This window comes from Chiloscyllium punctatum, chromosome 24 (genome assembly GCF_047496795.1).
Source record: "Chiloscyllium punctatum isolate Juve2018m chromosome 24, sChiPun1.3, whole genome shotgun sequence".
NCBI classification, from domain to species: domain Eukaryota; kingdom Metazoa; phylum Chordata; class Chondrichthyes; order Orectolobiformes; family Hemiscylliidae; genus Chiloscyllium; species Chiloscyllium punctatum.
The window spans coordinates 58,074,376-58,091,222 of NC_092762.1; the positions used below are offsets into that span (position 1 = coordinate 58,074,376).

Sequence of the window (16,847 nt, forward strand, 5' to 3'; positions counted from 1 at the left end):
TATCTCCCCTGGGATTCTCTTTCTTTTGGCCTTTGTTTTACCCTGAATGAAACTTTTTAGTTCTCAGCTGCCAAGAATTCTGTAAGGTCTTAATAAAATTCACCAAAATGTCTCCAGATGCATTACCCACACTTGCTGTCAAAACCTGAGGCCGAACTTACCTAAGGCAGAAACCCAGCAGATTAAAGTTCTACCCCATATTGTCTCTTGAGTAATCTACTCCCATTATGTTCTTCCAAGGCTCAGAACCGGAGGATTGGTTAGAAAAAAGTTCTCTCTCTGCTCGGCTCAAAGCTGCTCTCAAACTCCAAATGATTAATTCTGTTACTCAGAAGTCTCACATAAATGTGAAACAAAAAAATATATCTCCGCAACCCATCCTCATGGCAATGTGACACACATGGAATATCTAGGATATAGATTTCAGCTAATTAACTTCAATTCCTAAATGTTTCCTTTTGTTCAGGGAAGCCATGTGAAGAACTAAAACCCTTACCAAGAAGATTGTGGACATTTTGTCTTCAACACAAAACTCTGAAATACGTTGTTTAAGGTTCTCCCACATCAAGCTCTGTTTTTATTGAATGCATACCTTTGCATTGTAATTACTTTTGGTCTGTTTATCATCCTCTCAAACCATACATTGCATGTAAAGACTTCAATTCTTATAAAAAAAGTCTTGCACCTAAGACATAGGTACCATGAAATGAGACATTTTCCAACATTTCACATTTTCATGTTTTATCAAGTGTTTCTGAATGCTCATGGGATTAAAACTTGCATTCAGTGGTTTTTGAAGTCTCTTGTAATTTTTCTCACAGAGTCTGTTATCTCCAGTTGCATTTGGTTTTGGATGTGAATATTTCTCTCTCTACGAGGAGCAAGGAATTGGTCTCCAGTGGTTTAACCTTGTCTCCAGCCCTGTAGAGGGCGATGCATACAATTTTACAACTTCAATCATCCTCATGGTGTTTGATGCTCTCCTCTATGGCCTTGCAGCATGGTATATTGAAGCAGTGTTTCCAGGTAATTATTTACTTTTATCAAGTAATGTTCTGGCAAAAGTGTAATGCAAATGTTCCATTAATCTTGTGGGACTGAAAAAAACATATATTTTCAAGTAAATCTCATAAGTTTGTTTACCTTTAGGATGAATGAACATTGTTTTCAAAATGCTTCACTTTAGAGAAGCTTTTCTGATAGCTTGAGTCTGGAATACATTGTACAGTGCATTATTTGAGGCGTACAGATCAGGCCAACCTGTGTTTCTTCACATTGAATTAGCCACTTTCAATTGTGTGGCTTTCAGAAAGCTGCTATTTATTGCCTTCGCCTGGGCTTAGAGATAAAGATGGTCAGCTGGGTTTCCAGTGATCTGTTGACTGCTGCTGCTAGAAGGTGCAAGTAAAAGCATTAACTTAGAACTAATCAGGCTAGTCCAAGATTGCCCTATAGCTAATTACCCTTCCAACTCACAAATATATAGGTTCTTACATGAAAGTAAGCAATACGTGTCAACCAAATCTCAAGAAGAGGCAGTTTTTTTTGAAAAATGTGAAAAGCATCAATAGAACATAAACCTGCTGTGCTATTGGTTCACATTCCCTTGGATGTCACATTGTTGATTATATTGGAGAATTAATTGACTAGCCAGTTTTTGTCCTCTTCTGCAAGTCTGCCCACATCGATGCTTCTCCCTAGTTTAGAGATTACACATTCTGAATTTACGTGCTAACTCTCTCGATTTCTCATTATTCCCTGCTGGTTTAACTCCTCTCCCATTAATTCATTCATGGTCCCACACTCCACACTTGGCAGCTGGTTCTTTGGCCACTGTCCTCTGGTCTTTTGTGATATCCTGTTTCTCTGAGGCAAAAGATTCTGGTAATGCCCTATTTCAGGTCTTTGAGTCTGTAACCTAGGTTGATGCATCAACACAGCACTTTGGGTGTTTCGTTGGAAATGTTTTTCAGACAAAACGTTAAATTGAGGCTTTGTTTACTGTTTAAATGAGTATGATAGAATCTGCTGCATAATTTGCAGGACAGGGAGTTATCTTGATTCCATGACTAACATTCATCCCTCAACTAGTGCCATCAAAATAACTATTGACTGGGTCATCCAACTTATGTGTTGAGGGACTTTATAGCATGGAAATTGGACATGATTTACCTAAGATAAACATTGACTGCACTTCAACAGCAATTCATTGACAGATGTGAAATTTACAATGAAATGCATGTTCCTTCTGATACATTTCCTACTTTCTTGTTTTTTCTACTTTCAAAGTTCATCAACAAGACTCCTTCTCTTTGATTCATTCACCATCCTTATTCTCCCCAATCCTTCTGCATTTTCCAAGACTTGATTTTGGAAAAATGTGTCTCCCTATTGCAAAGTTTATTTGAGATGTCTTTCTGCACATGAAATGCTGTCTGAAAGAAAGTATTGGAACAGGCCCCTTCCTCCCAACAAGTCCACACCGACCCTCTGAAGAGCAACCCACCCAGACCCATTCCCTGAAATTCACCCCTGACTAATGCACCTAACACTATGGGCAATTTAGTTTGGCCAATTCACCTAACCTGCACATCTTTGGACTGTGAGAGGAAACCGGAGCACCTGGAGGAAACCCACACAGACACTGGGAGAATGTACAAACCACACAGACAGTCGCCCAAGGTTGGAATCGAACCTGGGTCCCTCGTGCTGTGAGGCAGCAGTGCTAACCACTGGATGCTGAGCAGGTGGATGATTCTGATCACCTATTATTGGATATTTTTTCTTGTAGGTCAATATGGAGTTCCCAAACCCTGGTATTTCCCCGTCCTCAGGAGTTACTGGTGTGGAGAGTTCTATTGTAAAGAGGATTTGTTTGAATTCCCTGGTAACAGCAGCACTAATAAAGGTGAGTAACCCAGTCCTACCATTTCAGCTTATTTTTGTGTCTTCAATCATTTTAAGATTGCCCGCAGTCTGAAAGATCATTGACCTGAAATGGTAAATCTCTCTCTCTACAGATGCCACTAGACTTGCTAAATACTTCTAGCATTTTCTGTTTTTAAATTTGGATTTTTAGTATCAGTATTCCAGTATTTTACGTTTGTCTTGCCAGTATGTGGCCACATTATATTCCAATTAACTGTTTTATCCAAAAGCTCGCTTACCCATATCGTTACCCATATAGTTACTTACCCATATTGTTACTTACCCATATTGTTGACTGAGCTGGCCAAAAGTCTCATAACTTTATCATCGGAGATGCTTCTGATGACCAAATTGTGAATCAACTTTGAATGCTCAATATTGAGATGTCTGTACAGGTCCTCCAGGATTCCCATGACCTCTAGGATCTCTGATTTAAATCATACTTACTCTATTTACAAGATTCCATTTTGGGATGAAATATCCATTGAATATCTGTAATAATTACAGCTCTGCAGTGGTCCCTTCTGCCCACAGTGGCATGAGGATTTTGTCAGAAATATGCTCAACTAACAACAGGAATGTACTAACATGGTGCTTTCTGCTCTTTGACATACAACCCAATGCTGTTTGATGACTTTGTGGAATTGCTTCTTACATAATTGCCAGTGTTTATTTTTCTGAGCACTTTGAGTTTTCCATAGGCAGTGAATGTACACCATCATCACTGACTACAGATCTGATCAAGGCCACTCTTCTGATTTTCTTCTCTTGAAATCTGCTGCTGATATTTCCTTTGTATATTTTTTGTCATTTAGCTCCAGTTGATAATTGTCCTGGTTAGTCTGTCTTCCTGATTTGAGCTGACGTGAGGTTTGGGACATGGCTGTATCCTGCACTTTGAAGAGGTTTCTATCTTAGGCTCAAACCCCCATGTTTTTGTAATACGTGTCCTTAATGGTTCCTCCCGTGTGACTCTTGTTGGTTTTTTGCGAACCTTTTTTAGTGTCACTACACATAATGCTGATCTCTATTATACATATAGTCTACAGCACAGAAAAAAGGCCCCTTTAGTCTACGCTGGTCAAAAACAACCACCTAACTATTCTTCTTCAGGACTGGACTAAAAATATTGACACTGCTTTCTGCCCAAAGATGCTACCAGACCTGCTGAGTTTTTCCAGCAGTTTCTGCTCTTGCTTCTGATTTTCAGCATCTGTAGTCCTTTGAATTTCTTTTCACCTAACTATTCTAATCACTTTTTCCAGCAGTTGGCCTTGGCATCACAAGTTTACATTTAAATGCTTTTCAAGGGTTGTGGAGATTTCTTCCTCTACCACCCTTTATCGGCAATGAGCTCCAGATTCCTACCACTGTCTGGGTGAAAATGTTTTTCTTTACATTCCCTTTAAACCTTCTGCTCTTACGTTAAATCTATACCTATCTGGTCATTGATACTGCACAAGTGGGAGATGTTTCTTTCTGCTCCAAGAGAAACAAATCTAGTCTATCAAATCTGTTTGCATAATTAAAAATCTCCCAGCCCAGTAACATCCTGGTAAATCCTGCACCATCTCCAGCACAATCACATCCCTCCCACGATGGTGATTCCAAAATGGCTCACAATACTGTACTCTAGTTATGGCCTAACCAACATTCTATACAATTTCAGCATCACTCCGTGCTCTTAAACTCTTTATCTTGGCTAATAAAGACAAGTAGTCGAAGAGTGTGGTGCTGGAAATGCACAGCCAGTCAGGCAGCATCCGAGGAGCAGGAGGATCTATGTTTTGAGCATAAGCCCTTCATCGGGAATGAGGCTTGTGGCCCAAGGGGGCTGAGAGATAAATGGGAGAGGGGTGGGCTGGGGGAAAGGTAGCTGGGAATGCAGTAGGTAGGTGAAGGTGGGGGTCAAGGTGCTAGGTTGGAGAGGAGACTGGAGCAGATAGGTGGGAAGAAAGATGAACAAGTAGGACAGTTCAAGAGGACAGTGCTGAGTTGGAAGGTTGAATCTGGGATAAGGTGGGGGGGGGGGGGAGGGGAAAACAAGGAAACTAGTGAAATCTACATTGATCCCATGTGGTTTTAGGGTCCCAAGGTGGAAACTGAGGGATTCTTCCTCCGGGCGTCAGGCGGTTAGGGTTTGGTGATGGAGGAGGCTCAGGATTTCCATGTCCTTGCTGAAGTGGGAGGGGAAGTTCAAGTGTTCGGCCACAGGGCAGTGGGGTTGTTTAGTGCACGTGTCCCAGGGATGTTCTCTGAAACGTTCCACAAGTTGGTGTCCTGTCTCCCCTATGTAGAGCAGACTACATCAGGAGCAATGGACACAGTAGATGACATGTGTGGAAGTACAGGTAAGTCTCTGGATGTGGAAGGATCCTTTAGATCTTGCATGGAGGTAAGGGGGGAGGTGTGTGCAGATTTTGCACTACTTGTGGTGGAAGGGGAGTGGGTTGAGAACCATTCTCACCATGCCTCATCTTCCGCCTTGGGAACTTCCAACCATATGGGATCTATGTAGATTTCACCAGTTTCCTCATTTCCTCTCCCCCACCTTTATCCCAGATTCAACCTTCCAACTCAACACTGCCTTCTTGAACTGTCCTACTTGGCCATTTTCATTCCCATCCATCTGCTCCACCCTCCTCTCCGACCTATCACCTTCAACCCTACTTTCACCAACTTTGCGCATTCCCAGCTACCTTTCCCCAGCCCCATCCCCCCGCCCATTTACCGTCAGCCCCCTTGGGCCACAAGCCTCGTTATTGATGAACAACTTATGCTTGAAATGTCAGTTCTCCTGCTCCTCGGATGCTCCAGCACCACACTCTTCAACTCTGATGTCCAGCATCTGCAGTCCTCACTTTCTCCTAATAAAGACAAGTATCCAATATGCCTTTACAACTTTTCTCTACTTGTCCCACTGCCTTAAGGGATTGGTGGATATGCACACGAAAGCTCCCCCGATCCTCAGATCCTACCATTCATGATGTATTCCCTTATTTATCCTGCCCAGGTGTGTCACTTCCTGCTTATCTCTCTCGTGTAAGTTTTCCATCCTTTGTTCTCTAACATGTGACCACTGATATTACTGTTACAGTATGCTATTCATCACCATCTCGGATATTATTCTATCCATTATCATTAGGCTACAAGCAATTCATCTCCCATTTTTAAAGACAAAACTGGTGTTAATTGTAGTCCTGGTCCTCCTACCCATTTTGGAGAAGAATATGAATAAGGGAAAGCGTAAGGGAGATAAAGAATAAGTTGATATTGCTGTCACTTTGTTTAAGTGTCAAGTAAAGGAAAATCTTGTGGCAATTTAAAATTAGCAAAAGGAGTAAATGTTGAAACTTGTCTTGTTTGCTGTGTGACTGAGTTTGTGACAACTTTGTATAACTAACATTTAAGAACATCTTTTTTGATTCTTCCAGTCCATCTGGAGCAGGAACCAACTCACCTCAAATTGGGGGTGTCCATCCAGAACCTAGTGAAGGTTTATGGAAATGGGAAGAAGGTGGCTATTAATGGACTTAGCGTTAATTTCTATGAGGGCCAAATCACCTCATTTTTGGGGCATAATGGAGCTGGAAAAACGACTACCATGTAAGACTTGTTTTGTTGGGTGGTTGATGGAGATGTGTAGGTGTGGGGAGGTCTTACCTGGCTAAGAATATTTAATGTTAAATAAACAGTACTGTATTACAATATTTCATCTGATAATGATTGACAATTGGCTATCGTTATGCCACTGAAATGTATATTGTAGTTTTCCAGATAACTTAATGAAGATTATGAGTTACTGAAATGAACTTAAACACGAATGTCAGATGGGCTTCATGGGCGGTTCTGATCAAACAATTCAGGAAAAGATCAAATGAAATTGCGCAACTTTTCACAGAAAGAACTGTCACATTATCCTTGACACATTTCACATGTTCTTGACCACTCTGCTCTGTTGTTCATTTATTTTGACAAGTTTCTCCCTCAGGCTTTCCCTTTGACATTTCCTTTTTCTCTTATTTCTCTGTCTCTCCACTTACCTCCACCTCTTTATTTCCCTCATCCCCATTTTTTTCAACATTCCCCCCCGCCACCCCACTTTCCTTGCTGCACACTCTTAGTTCCTTGCCCTCTTTTTTAATTTCTGTCCTCCCCGTTCCCCCGTCCCCCTTTTCTCAATCTCCGCATCACCTCTGTACTTTCTCAGACTGTCAGTCTCGTACTGTCTTCATTTCTGTTTCCTTTTCGATCTCTCTACCTCACTCGTCCACCCCTTGAAAAAACATTATCTCATTTTTGGAACAGCGCACAAAATAAATGTCAAATGATAATTTATTGACAAATTACTGTTATAAATGTTGCAGTCTCAGGGATGAGCTTGGTCAGCTAGTGTTCTTAGTTTAAGGAAAGAGCCTGCTTGGCTTTTTCTTTGAGTTCTCTCCATGTCATGGCTCACATTCAAAACTTGCATAAAAATTTTATAAGCTGTTTTCAGTTACTTTTAAAGGCAACAATTGTTAGATTCAAAGTCTGAAGCTGGTGTTCTCTGCCTCTGGAATTTGAATCTCTTTTTGTGATTAAGCACATATTTTGTTGGATTGTGAAATGGAACACACCAAAACATTGTTGCTTGCAGATCTTGCATTGGATAAATAAAATTGTCACATGTGAGGCAAGTTATTGTGCAGCCAAACTGAAAAAGTAACCTTAGAGCTTTAAAGCAAGGGAGACGTCTTTGTACCTGTACCTTTCATTTCAGGTAGAGCTCAGGCGTTTCACAGCTGTTGGACCATTTCAAATTGTACTGACATTTTCATAAGCAAATGTTACAATTGTTCAGCACACTGCAAAATCTTACAAACATTATAAAATGTATTTGACTGAAGAAAGCCATTCAGCCCATCATTCTATTACCAGCTCTCCAAATGAACTTGTGCTCATTTTATTTCCTTATCTATTCCCATTATTCTTTGATATTTAATCAGTTCATCTGTTCTTGATGGTTTGATTAAGAAAAAAATGTTGGTCAGGACAGCTTACATTCCTTACACTTTTTACGTCATATCATGAAAACAGACTTTCCAATGTTGCAGACCATATAGGGTATTGCCAAGTGTTGGATAAGCTATTGACAGAAGATTTGGAGTAAAACATGAATCTATAATCTAACTTGACTGAGAATACAACCAAATGAGGGTAGTCCAGCATCTATAGGACATAGTTCAATCAGAACCTGGAAGTAAACTGATTGATTAGTGTCCCATTTGGCACTTCTCATGATATGTGCATTATAGCAGAATGACATGTAATCAGTGCAAATTCGCTATAAAGCACTTGACAAATTGGGGACATTGCTTTTAAAGCATGAACCTTTAAAACATGTGTGTGGCTGTAATGCAATTCCATTGCCAACACTTTTCAGCGCTGTTTCTAAAATGTGATTTTTCTATAATGCGGGTTTGCACAAGGATACAACTATCACATTATAGAAGGACTGCCTGTACGTATGACAGGTGCAGTGGGCTAAATATCAGTTCAAGGCTCTCTTAGGTGAGCTGCAAAAATATTGGAAAGCAAGAGAGCTGAACAAAGAGGTGAATGGCAAAACTGATTCAAATATTTGGAGGAAGATGAGAAAGAGCAGAAATGGGTGGCATTCCAGTTATTTTGAAATCAGGCTAGAGGGTTGAAAATTGCTCTGCATGGAAGTGAAATACTGTTTCTGAGATTCGCCTTAACAAATTCCAACACTTGAAATCTGAGTCTTTTCCATTGCTAGATGTTGAAGAATCTCCCATGAACCTCCATTATTTTTCATTTCAGCTTTTCTAGTGTCACTTCAGTTATAGTCTCAGATTATGTTTGTTGTTGCTTGCAAGGTCCATCCTGACTGGATTGTTCCCACCCACCTCTGGGACAGCATATATTCTGGGCAGAAATATCTTCACAGAGATGGATACAATCAGAAAGTCACTAGGGATGTGCCCACAGCACAATGTACTTTTTGACATGTAAGTATATATTTTAAAAATAATTACTTTTACGTCAACTGATCAAAGATGGTTGTGGATGACAGGCTATCGCTGTATTCCAGCTTATTAACAGAAGTACTTCAAATAACAGCACTCCCCATCTGTGCCTTTGTCAACTTTAGACTTTACTATGCCAATGCTTTCCAGACATGGTCCCAAACTTCCCTTTCCATAAACTTGAAGTCATCCAAAACTCTACACCTATCCTAACTCCTACCATGCTGAGCCCACCATTGTACACACTGACATTTATCTCCTTGTCTAGCAATACCTCCATTTTAAAATATTTCCCTTAATTTTGAACTCTTTAATGGTCTTGCCCTTCCTTCTCTCTTGCCATCTCCAGTCCTTTAGCTTTCCCTAATATCTGTACTCTTCTAATTCTGGTCTCTTCCAATTTTAATTTCTCCAACATTGGCAGCTGCATCTTCAGTAATCAAGGCTTAAGCTCTGGAATTATCTTGCTAAACCATTCCTGTAACCCTTTGTCCCTCTCCTCTTCTCCTCCCTTAAGCTTCTACTTAAAGTCTACCTCTTTGACAGGCTCTTTGACCAAGATTTAGATCATATGTCCTAATATCATTATGCGGCTTGGTATCATTTTATTTGATAACAAACTAGTGAAAAGGAATTCTATGAATATACTTTAAAATACTTTATTTAGCACCTTTGATTTGGTAAAGACAAGTTGATATTATTTCAGAATTAATTAATTCCAAGAGCTTATTTTAATTTTCAATACCATACCCAACTATTGATTCGTTTTTGTGAAGATCATCCTCATATTCATCCTATGTTTGTCTTTCTCCATTTCTAACCAATTCTCTAGTATTTATTGCAGTAAAAAGAAAAACATCACAAAGTTCATGCCCATTATTGTTGGTTACTGACTACTTTGTCTGAGTTGTAAGTGGGAACAATCAATGATGCAAACAGGGGACCTGCGAGTCAACAAGAGCCTTGCATTACTCCTTTGTGGTAGGCTTACCAAATAAATAGCTGTGGCCAGCAGCAATGCTTCCCTGTGATCAGGGAGTGGAGATCCTGGTCCTAGGTTGCCATCCTAAGGCCAGCAACTGTTCGTGGCAGGCAGTGCTGACAGGAGAGGTAACAGCTACTGACAATTCAGCCAGAAAGTGACTTAGGTGGTGAGGGGCATAATAGGTAACTAATGAAGGACAGGAGGTTGTTCGTGATGCTGGTTGCCTCATCTAAAGTTAATCAAAGCAGAGGTGAGAACATGGCTGCAACATACCTGACACTGCCTCACACTATTAAATACCAAGCTAACCAGATTTCTCTCTCCCTGTAAGTGGAAAAGAAACAGCACTAAAAACTCAAAAGAAAAACTTCTAATTCAAGGACAAGACCTAGGTTCAACTGACTGAATTAAGGATTGCTGCAGTCAACAATAACATGATATCACTAAAAACCAAAAGAACTGATAGTGGTACCTCATTCCACAATTTGTGAATTATTGAACCATGGTATTTATTTCATTTTTACTTGTATTATTCACCCATGATATTTCTGCAAAAACAGTCCTGTCCATTTTATTTGTGAATAAATGTGACCATATTTTGGATTTAAAGAGAGTATAGTTACATTTGTATATTAGTAATTGATAATCCATGTTGTCACTTCCTAAAGGATGGGGTTGCTATAATAAATAAACATTTTTGTTTACTTGATTATTGACAAAGCTTGGTGGAAGTCTGTTATAGTAGGTTGTGGTCTCAGTTGGTCAAATTGCCGTCTTAATGCCTAGATTGGTCAGTTACACATGTATGAGTTTGCGATAGTGGGGCTTGATTTCCAGTGTACACTTCCCATCAGAGATGTGATCAATAGAAAGAAGCCTTAATTTGTCTTTTGCCCCATGTCCATGTGCAAATTTTCCAGCTGCTGGAACACAAGGTCAAGATTGTGAGGACTGAATCTGCTTACGACATGAGTTCAGTTGTTGCACCCTAGCCTCCACATTATTAAAGGTCAGCTTTTTCATTACAAGTCAAAGGACAGGCCCAAGACTAATCCTCATCTGCCGGGTGTGGCTTAAAACTGGATGAAATGTTTGGCCACAGAAACAGTGAGAAATGTGAGAAATGGATTCATTGCTTCCAGGGAGAGCAGTCTTCTTGAACATTAAACGTTAATAAATGTTCAGCTTCAAAGCTGAGGCTTGGTGGATAACAAGAGATCAGTGACATTTGCATACCTTCTTCAATCGAAATCTATAAAAGATCAATGGAGAAGGGATCCTACAAGGCAGAATCGTCTCTTGTTCTAACGTTTAGTTGTTAAACTGTCATTTTTAGACTGACTGTGGAGGAGCACATCTGGTTTTATGGAAGGCTTAAGGGGCTGACTGAGGAGGAGGTAAATGAAGAAATTAAGTTGATGATTGATGATGTGGATTTGGTGCACAAACGTAGAGAACAAACAAAAAATCTCTCAGGTGAGGAGTCAATTCTTCCCATGCCCCAGTTTAGGAGGTCACTGTATTTTGTTTCTGCTGAAATGTATAAAATTTCTACTTCATTTATTCTCAGGTGGCATGCAACGAAAGCTTTCAGTCGCTATTGCATTTGTTGGCGGGTCAAAGGTTGTTATTTTAGATGAACCAACTGCTGGCGTTGACCCTTACTCCCGCCGAGGAATATGGGAGCTCTTGCTTAAATACAGAAAAGGTAACAAATGACTGTGTTAACTTGTCAGGGAGACTAAAGCTGAATTATTGAATTGCGGTTAGGTCGATAATAAGTTGGTGAATTGTCTCTGCCAAATGTTTTGTTGTTTTGTGCCCACATTGCTAATGTAAACTTTAAAATATATGGAAGAAATGTGATGAATTCAATTCAAAGGGAACATAGGGAAACAGAATTCCTCAATGGGCAGAGGCTTCAGGTCACATACAGCTTAGTTCCCTTTGCTAAGTCTTCACCCTCTCTTCCTCCAGTCCAATGTCACCTCTCTCCCTAACAATGATTTCCTTGCAGTTGCTTTTGTGACGAAGATCAACATCTGAACAGCATTTTACAATGCAGCTGCATCTCCACAAACCAAATTTTAATCCAAATTTAGGATTTTGTTGTTGATCCTTTAAATTTTTGTTCCAGAAGCAAGGTCAACAATCATGGAACTGAAACAAATGCTTCCATGATTGGCTGTATGAAGACCACTCATGCCAGGTTTTCCACTCTTAACATTTAAATGTCTTAAACATATACCTGTTGCCGGGGTGAAGGTGCTGGATTTCCTTTGGTACTTTCTCCCAGTGGTCGAGCTTCCTGTCTGTTGCCAGATAGTTTAGACTATGGAGGAAATCAGAGCCAATTTCTATGCACTTTAGCTGGGAATAACCGGAAATGATCAATTGTAGGATACCAGCTGATTTCTATCTCTTCCTTCCTAACACTCCATAACCTCCCTCACCCCACATCCTGACCTTCTCCACCACCAGCAGTCCCCATTCCTCATCCTAAGGGCTACTGAGAGCAATTTTAATGGCATTGATTGCTGTGCAAGCTGAGATCAGCTCACTCATTACTGACCGGGGATTGACTTTGGGAGCGTGACCAATCTGTAATTATTTCTGGGTTTTTTATTAAGAAAATTACTTTTGTTATCTTTGCAGGCCGCACTATAATATTGTCAACCCATTACATGGATGAGGCGGACCTCCTCGGGGACAGAATTGCCATCATCTCCCATGGAAAGCTCTGCTGCTGTGGCTCTTCACTCTTCCTTAAAAACCATTTAGGAACTGGCTATTACCTGACTTTAGTGAAAAAAGAGAATGACAAGACAACGCCAGCCAGCTCCAGCAGCACCACAATTGGTCTGAGGAAGGTACCACAAGAATTGTATCTGCATATGTTCCTCTTATGCTATTGAGTATAATGTGAGTGGCTAAAGAGTTCCCTTTGACAGCTATTTAAGGTGGAAAGTTTGTGGCAATATAGATTACTCTGCTGGCAATAAGTGGTGGAGTTGCCATTTCTGTGGGCTAGAATTTAGGCTTTAATGCAGCTAATGTTTTTTTTTGATTGGGGAAGGATTTTCTTTTGACCCAAGTGACGAGTTTTTATTTGACCAGAATGACGATTCAATTAATTTGTTCAAAGTTTGGATTTTCTTTAATTTATAAAAATGCTGTCTGGGTGAGATAAGTAAATTATGGCGGCACGGTGGTTCAGTGGTTAGCACTGCTGCCTCCCAACGCCAGGGACCCGGGTTCAATTCCTGCCTCGGGCAACTGTCTATGTGGAGTTTGCACATTCTCCACGTTCTCCGGTTTCCTCCCACATTCCATAGATGTGCAGGTTAGGTAATTGGTCATGCTAAATTGCCCATAGTGTTCAGGGATGTGTAGGTTAGGTGCATCAGTCAGGGTAAATATAGGGTAGGGAAATGGGTCTGGGTGGGATAGTCTTCAGAGGATGGTTGTGATGTGTTGGGCCGAAGGATCTGTTCCACACTGTTGGGATTCCATAATGTCTCCATAGTCCTACCAGACCATAGGAATGCTTTTTTTGTTACAGCGTAATGACTGGTTTTGGTTTAATCTGAGGGTCATCACACTGCAAGTGCGAGGAGAGGTTGAGAAGGAGAGTACTTCTTGGTAATCTCTGCCAGTGGGAGACATTGACTCATGCTGTTGGAATCACTCTGCATTGTAAACCAACCATCCAACCAACTGTCCCCTGTGCACCAAGGTCTAGATCATTAATATATATCAGGAAAAGCAACGGTTCCAAACCCAAATCCAGGGAACTCCACAAACCAACCTCCAGCCCAGAAAATATTCATTAACTATTACTCTGTTTCCTATCCTCAGCCAATTTCATATCAATGTTGCTTCTTTCATTTATTCCATGAACTCTAACTTTTCTCATCAACCTGTCATGTGACACAGTATTGAAGACCTTTTAGAAGTTTATGCACATCACATCAACAGCCTTCCCTAATCAACTCTGCTACTTCATAAAATCTTCAAGTTAGTTAAATATGATCATTCCATATGAAATCCATACTGGCTATTCCTAATTAGCCCACACCTATCCGTATGATTTATAAGTTTTAGGCCACTATTTAAAGCCAAATCCCAGTATCTGTTTGTTCATTTAATGCATTAACAATTTGGGCAATGGGAGACCATATGCTGAGATAACTCAGGAAACATCCCTTGAGTTATAAAGTATTACTTATCAAAGCAGGGCAGTTACTTTATGGCTTACTAGAGTTCTTGCTTTCTTGATTGACTAGTGCACATAGTTGACATCCAATCTGTCGCTTCTCTCCAACACGTCTGGTGTCTTCTACTTCTGGACTCTATGAACTTAAATTTCAAACTTGGTGCACACACTTTGATCACTGAAAGTTGTTGCCAATTAACTCTTTCCAAGCCATAGTCCACGATGTTAGGCATGATCAGTTGTGTTATCATATACTGATTGGGCTTGGCAATACACTTTTCAGTTGGCTCCAGGGTGCGTGATCAATCTGTGACTGGCTCTTGAGTGTGTTGGCATCTTCAAGATTTCACTTCCACTGTTTCAAGTTTGGTTCCTTAAGGTGTCAGTTATCCATGGGTCCATCCTGTTCATTCTGGTCTGTTTTTGTTACTTCTATGACTCCTCGATGAGATAAGATCATTTGTTGTGATATCTACCTTGCCCATTTGTTCAGGGTGGGCTTTGTAAGCTGCCATGTCCTCATGATTGATATCCTAAGGTCACTGCCTCAGTTTTTACTTAATTGGTAAGAGTCCATCATGAAACCAAGCACCGTATCAGTGGCTGCTGTGTTTAGAGGCTATATTTTAGGGATGGCTTTTTCTCTGTGGTTGTGGGTGCCACAAGAATATAGTGTAAAAGCTTTTTTAAAACCATTGGTGAAAACCTCGGTCCAAAGATGTGCAAGTTAGGTAGACTGACCATGCTAAATTGCCCCCCAGTGTCCAGGGATGTGCAGACTCAGTACATTAACCGTGGGAAATGCAGGGTTATGGGGATGGGTCTGGGTGGGATGCTCTTCAGGGGATCAGTGCAGACTTGATGGGTTTTGTTTTGCTGTGTGGTGATTCTATACCCCGGCCTCCATATATGAATCTCCTAAAGCAGCCAGACTCCGCTTTGTACCATCGTTTTACTATAAATGTATTTTATGAAGATTTTGAGATTCCCCTTTATTAGCTCCTACTCTTTTACTCATTGTCCCTCTTTGCTAACCTTACTTGAGGTTTCTTACCTTTGATCCTTCTATATTCAGTTTAACTCTGAGTTGTATTTTCTATTTCAAACATTTTTTTCAATTTTATCTTAATCCCTGTTTTCTTTTTCATCCAGGAAGCTCAGTTTGTTTATTGCCTTGTGTTAAATTTAAGGCTGAAATTGCCATATATCTTTAACTTCCAAAAAGTTCAACCTCATTGTCTTTCCTCAAGAGAATAATCTGATAGAACTGTGGTAGAATGGGATATCAATGTGATAATGATGTAACTGATGTTGCTTTGAATCACTAGGACGGAGAAGAGCAGGGCAAACTAGAAAGAAGAACTGGAATAAAATATTATGAGAGTACTCAGTTAAATGTGTAAATAAAGACATTGAGGATACTACAAAGAGTGAGAAAGCCTTGCTTTAGGGTACGGATGAGCTAGAGGAGAAGAAGCCTGGTAACCAGGGAGCAGCCTCAAAGAGTGTATGTATAGACACACAAAACCCATGGAAGTGACAGATAATCCAGTGTAAGCACAGAGTATAGAGGAAACCAGAATCATTTTGAAATAGGTACTGCATGTTGAATCAGTAGTGGACACAAAATGGGGAACACTATGATGGGCCAAAAGGCCTTTACTCATCAATGACTTTGTTGTTTACCTAATATTACCAGGAGGACAGTGATTCCGAGAGGAGCTATGATACTGGGCTTGGCAGTGAACAGTGCAGTGAAACTGGTGCATTGGGTAAGTTTCACACCCTTTATTACTATGAATGAGATGTGCTGTGTCATTGTGTCTCACTGTAGCTAACAGCAATTATAATTCAACTGAGCACTTGGATACTTTTACCTTTTGTACTCCAACTAGATCCCATTTCAGTGGAATGATGCCTGCATGTCATTCTCTAACATTTACATTTGCAACATGTTCCCATGGGCTCTTAAAGGGGAACACTTGCAAAAACATCACCTTTGTCCTTACTGCAAAATAACAAGTCCAGCTAATTGTTGCTGCTTGTTCAGAATAGATAGTCCATTGAACAAATGATGTGTTTCAGTAAGTGTAACAATGCGGGGAGAATCTTGGAGAGACACTGGGTGGCCTTGGGCTTCTTCAGAGCTGGAGATACCCTACCTATTTCCAATTCACGCCTTGGAAGGAAGATCCACTGTATCTTGTAGTGCTCAGACACTGATATGCCTGAACCAAGGACTCCTGGGAGAAGTAGTCCTGGCCACTGTGCTTCCTGCATGGTGAACCTCTGCCTTGTTTCTGAGATAACAGGAATAGAAGTGGGATGAGGCCCTTAAGCTTGGCATTTATTGCCCATGAAGCACAAAACCCAGCAGGGGGCCTTCGCAGCATGGATTTGACTATGGTGGAAGAGGGGAAGAGTTGGAGTTCCCACCTGCCAACTTTCTCTTTGATTAAATTCCACCACCACCAAACTCACCATGCATGAAGGCACCCAATTTCACAAAGTGGTGGGATTGAGCCTTAGGGTAATTCTCTTATCTCAGTTTAATGTATTGGTCCAAAAAGATCAGGATGATTTTAAATAAGTACGTCATTGGAGACAGGAGTCTTGAAAGACTTTTGGCATTTTGATAAAGCACCATTGAAGCATTTTACTATGCTAAATGAGTTATATAAGTTAT

General features: G+C 40.5%; 1 protein-coding gene across 1 annotated transcript in view; it reads left to right on the forward strand.

Annotated features, from left to right (window-relative positions):
* The window catches only part of LOC140494578 (phospholipid-transporting ATPase ABCA1-like), a 176,294-nt gene that overhangs the window by 100,128 nt on the left and 59,319 nt on the right, over positions 1-16,847 (forward strand). The window contains exons 17-24 of the mRNA XM_072593913.1: positions 822-1,026; positions 2,792-2,908; positions 6,363-6,534; positions 8,811-8,942; positions 11,282-11,421; positions 11,516-11,653; positions 12,601-12,815; positions 15,861-15,933. Of these exons, the coding sequence (XP_072450014.1) occupies positions 822-1,026; positions 2,792-2,908; positions 6,363-6,534; positions 8,811-8,942; positions 11,282-11,421; positions 11,516-11,653; positions 12,601-12,815; positions 15,861-15,933 (1,192 nt within the window). The remainder of the gene's footprint in view (positions 1-821; positions 1,027-2,791; positions 2,909-6,362; positions 6,535-8,810; positions 8,943-11,281; positions 11,422-11,515; positions 11,654-12,600; positions 12,816-15,860; positions 15,934-16,847) is intronic.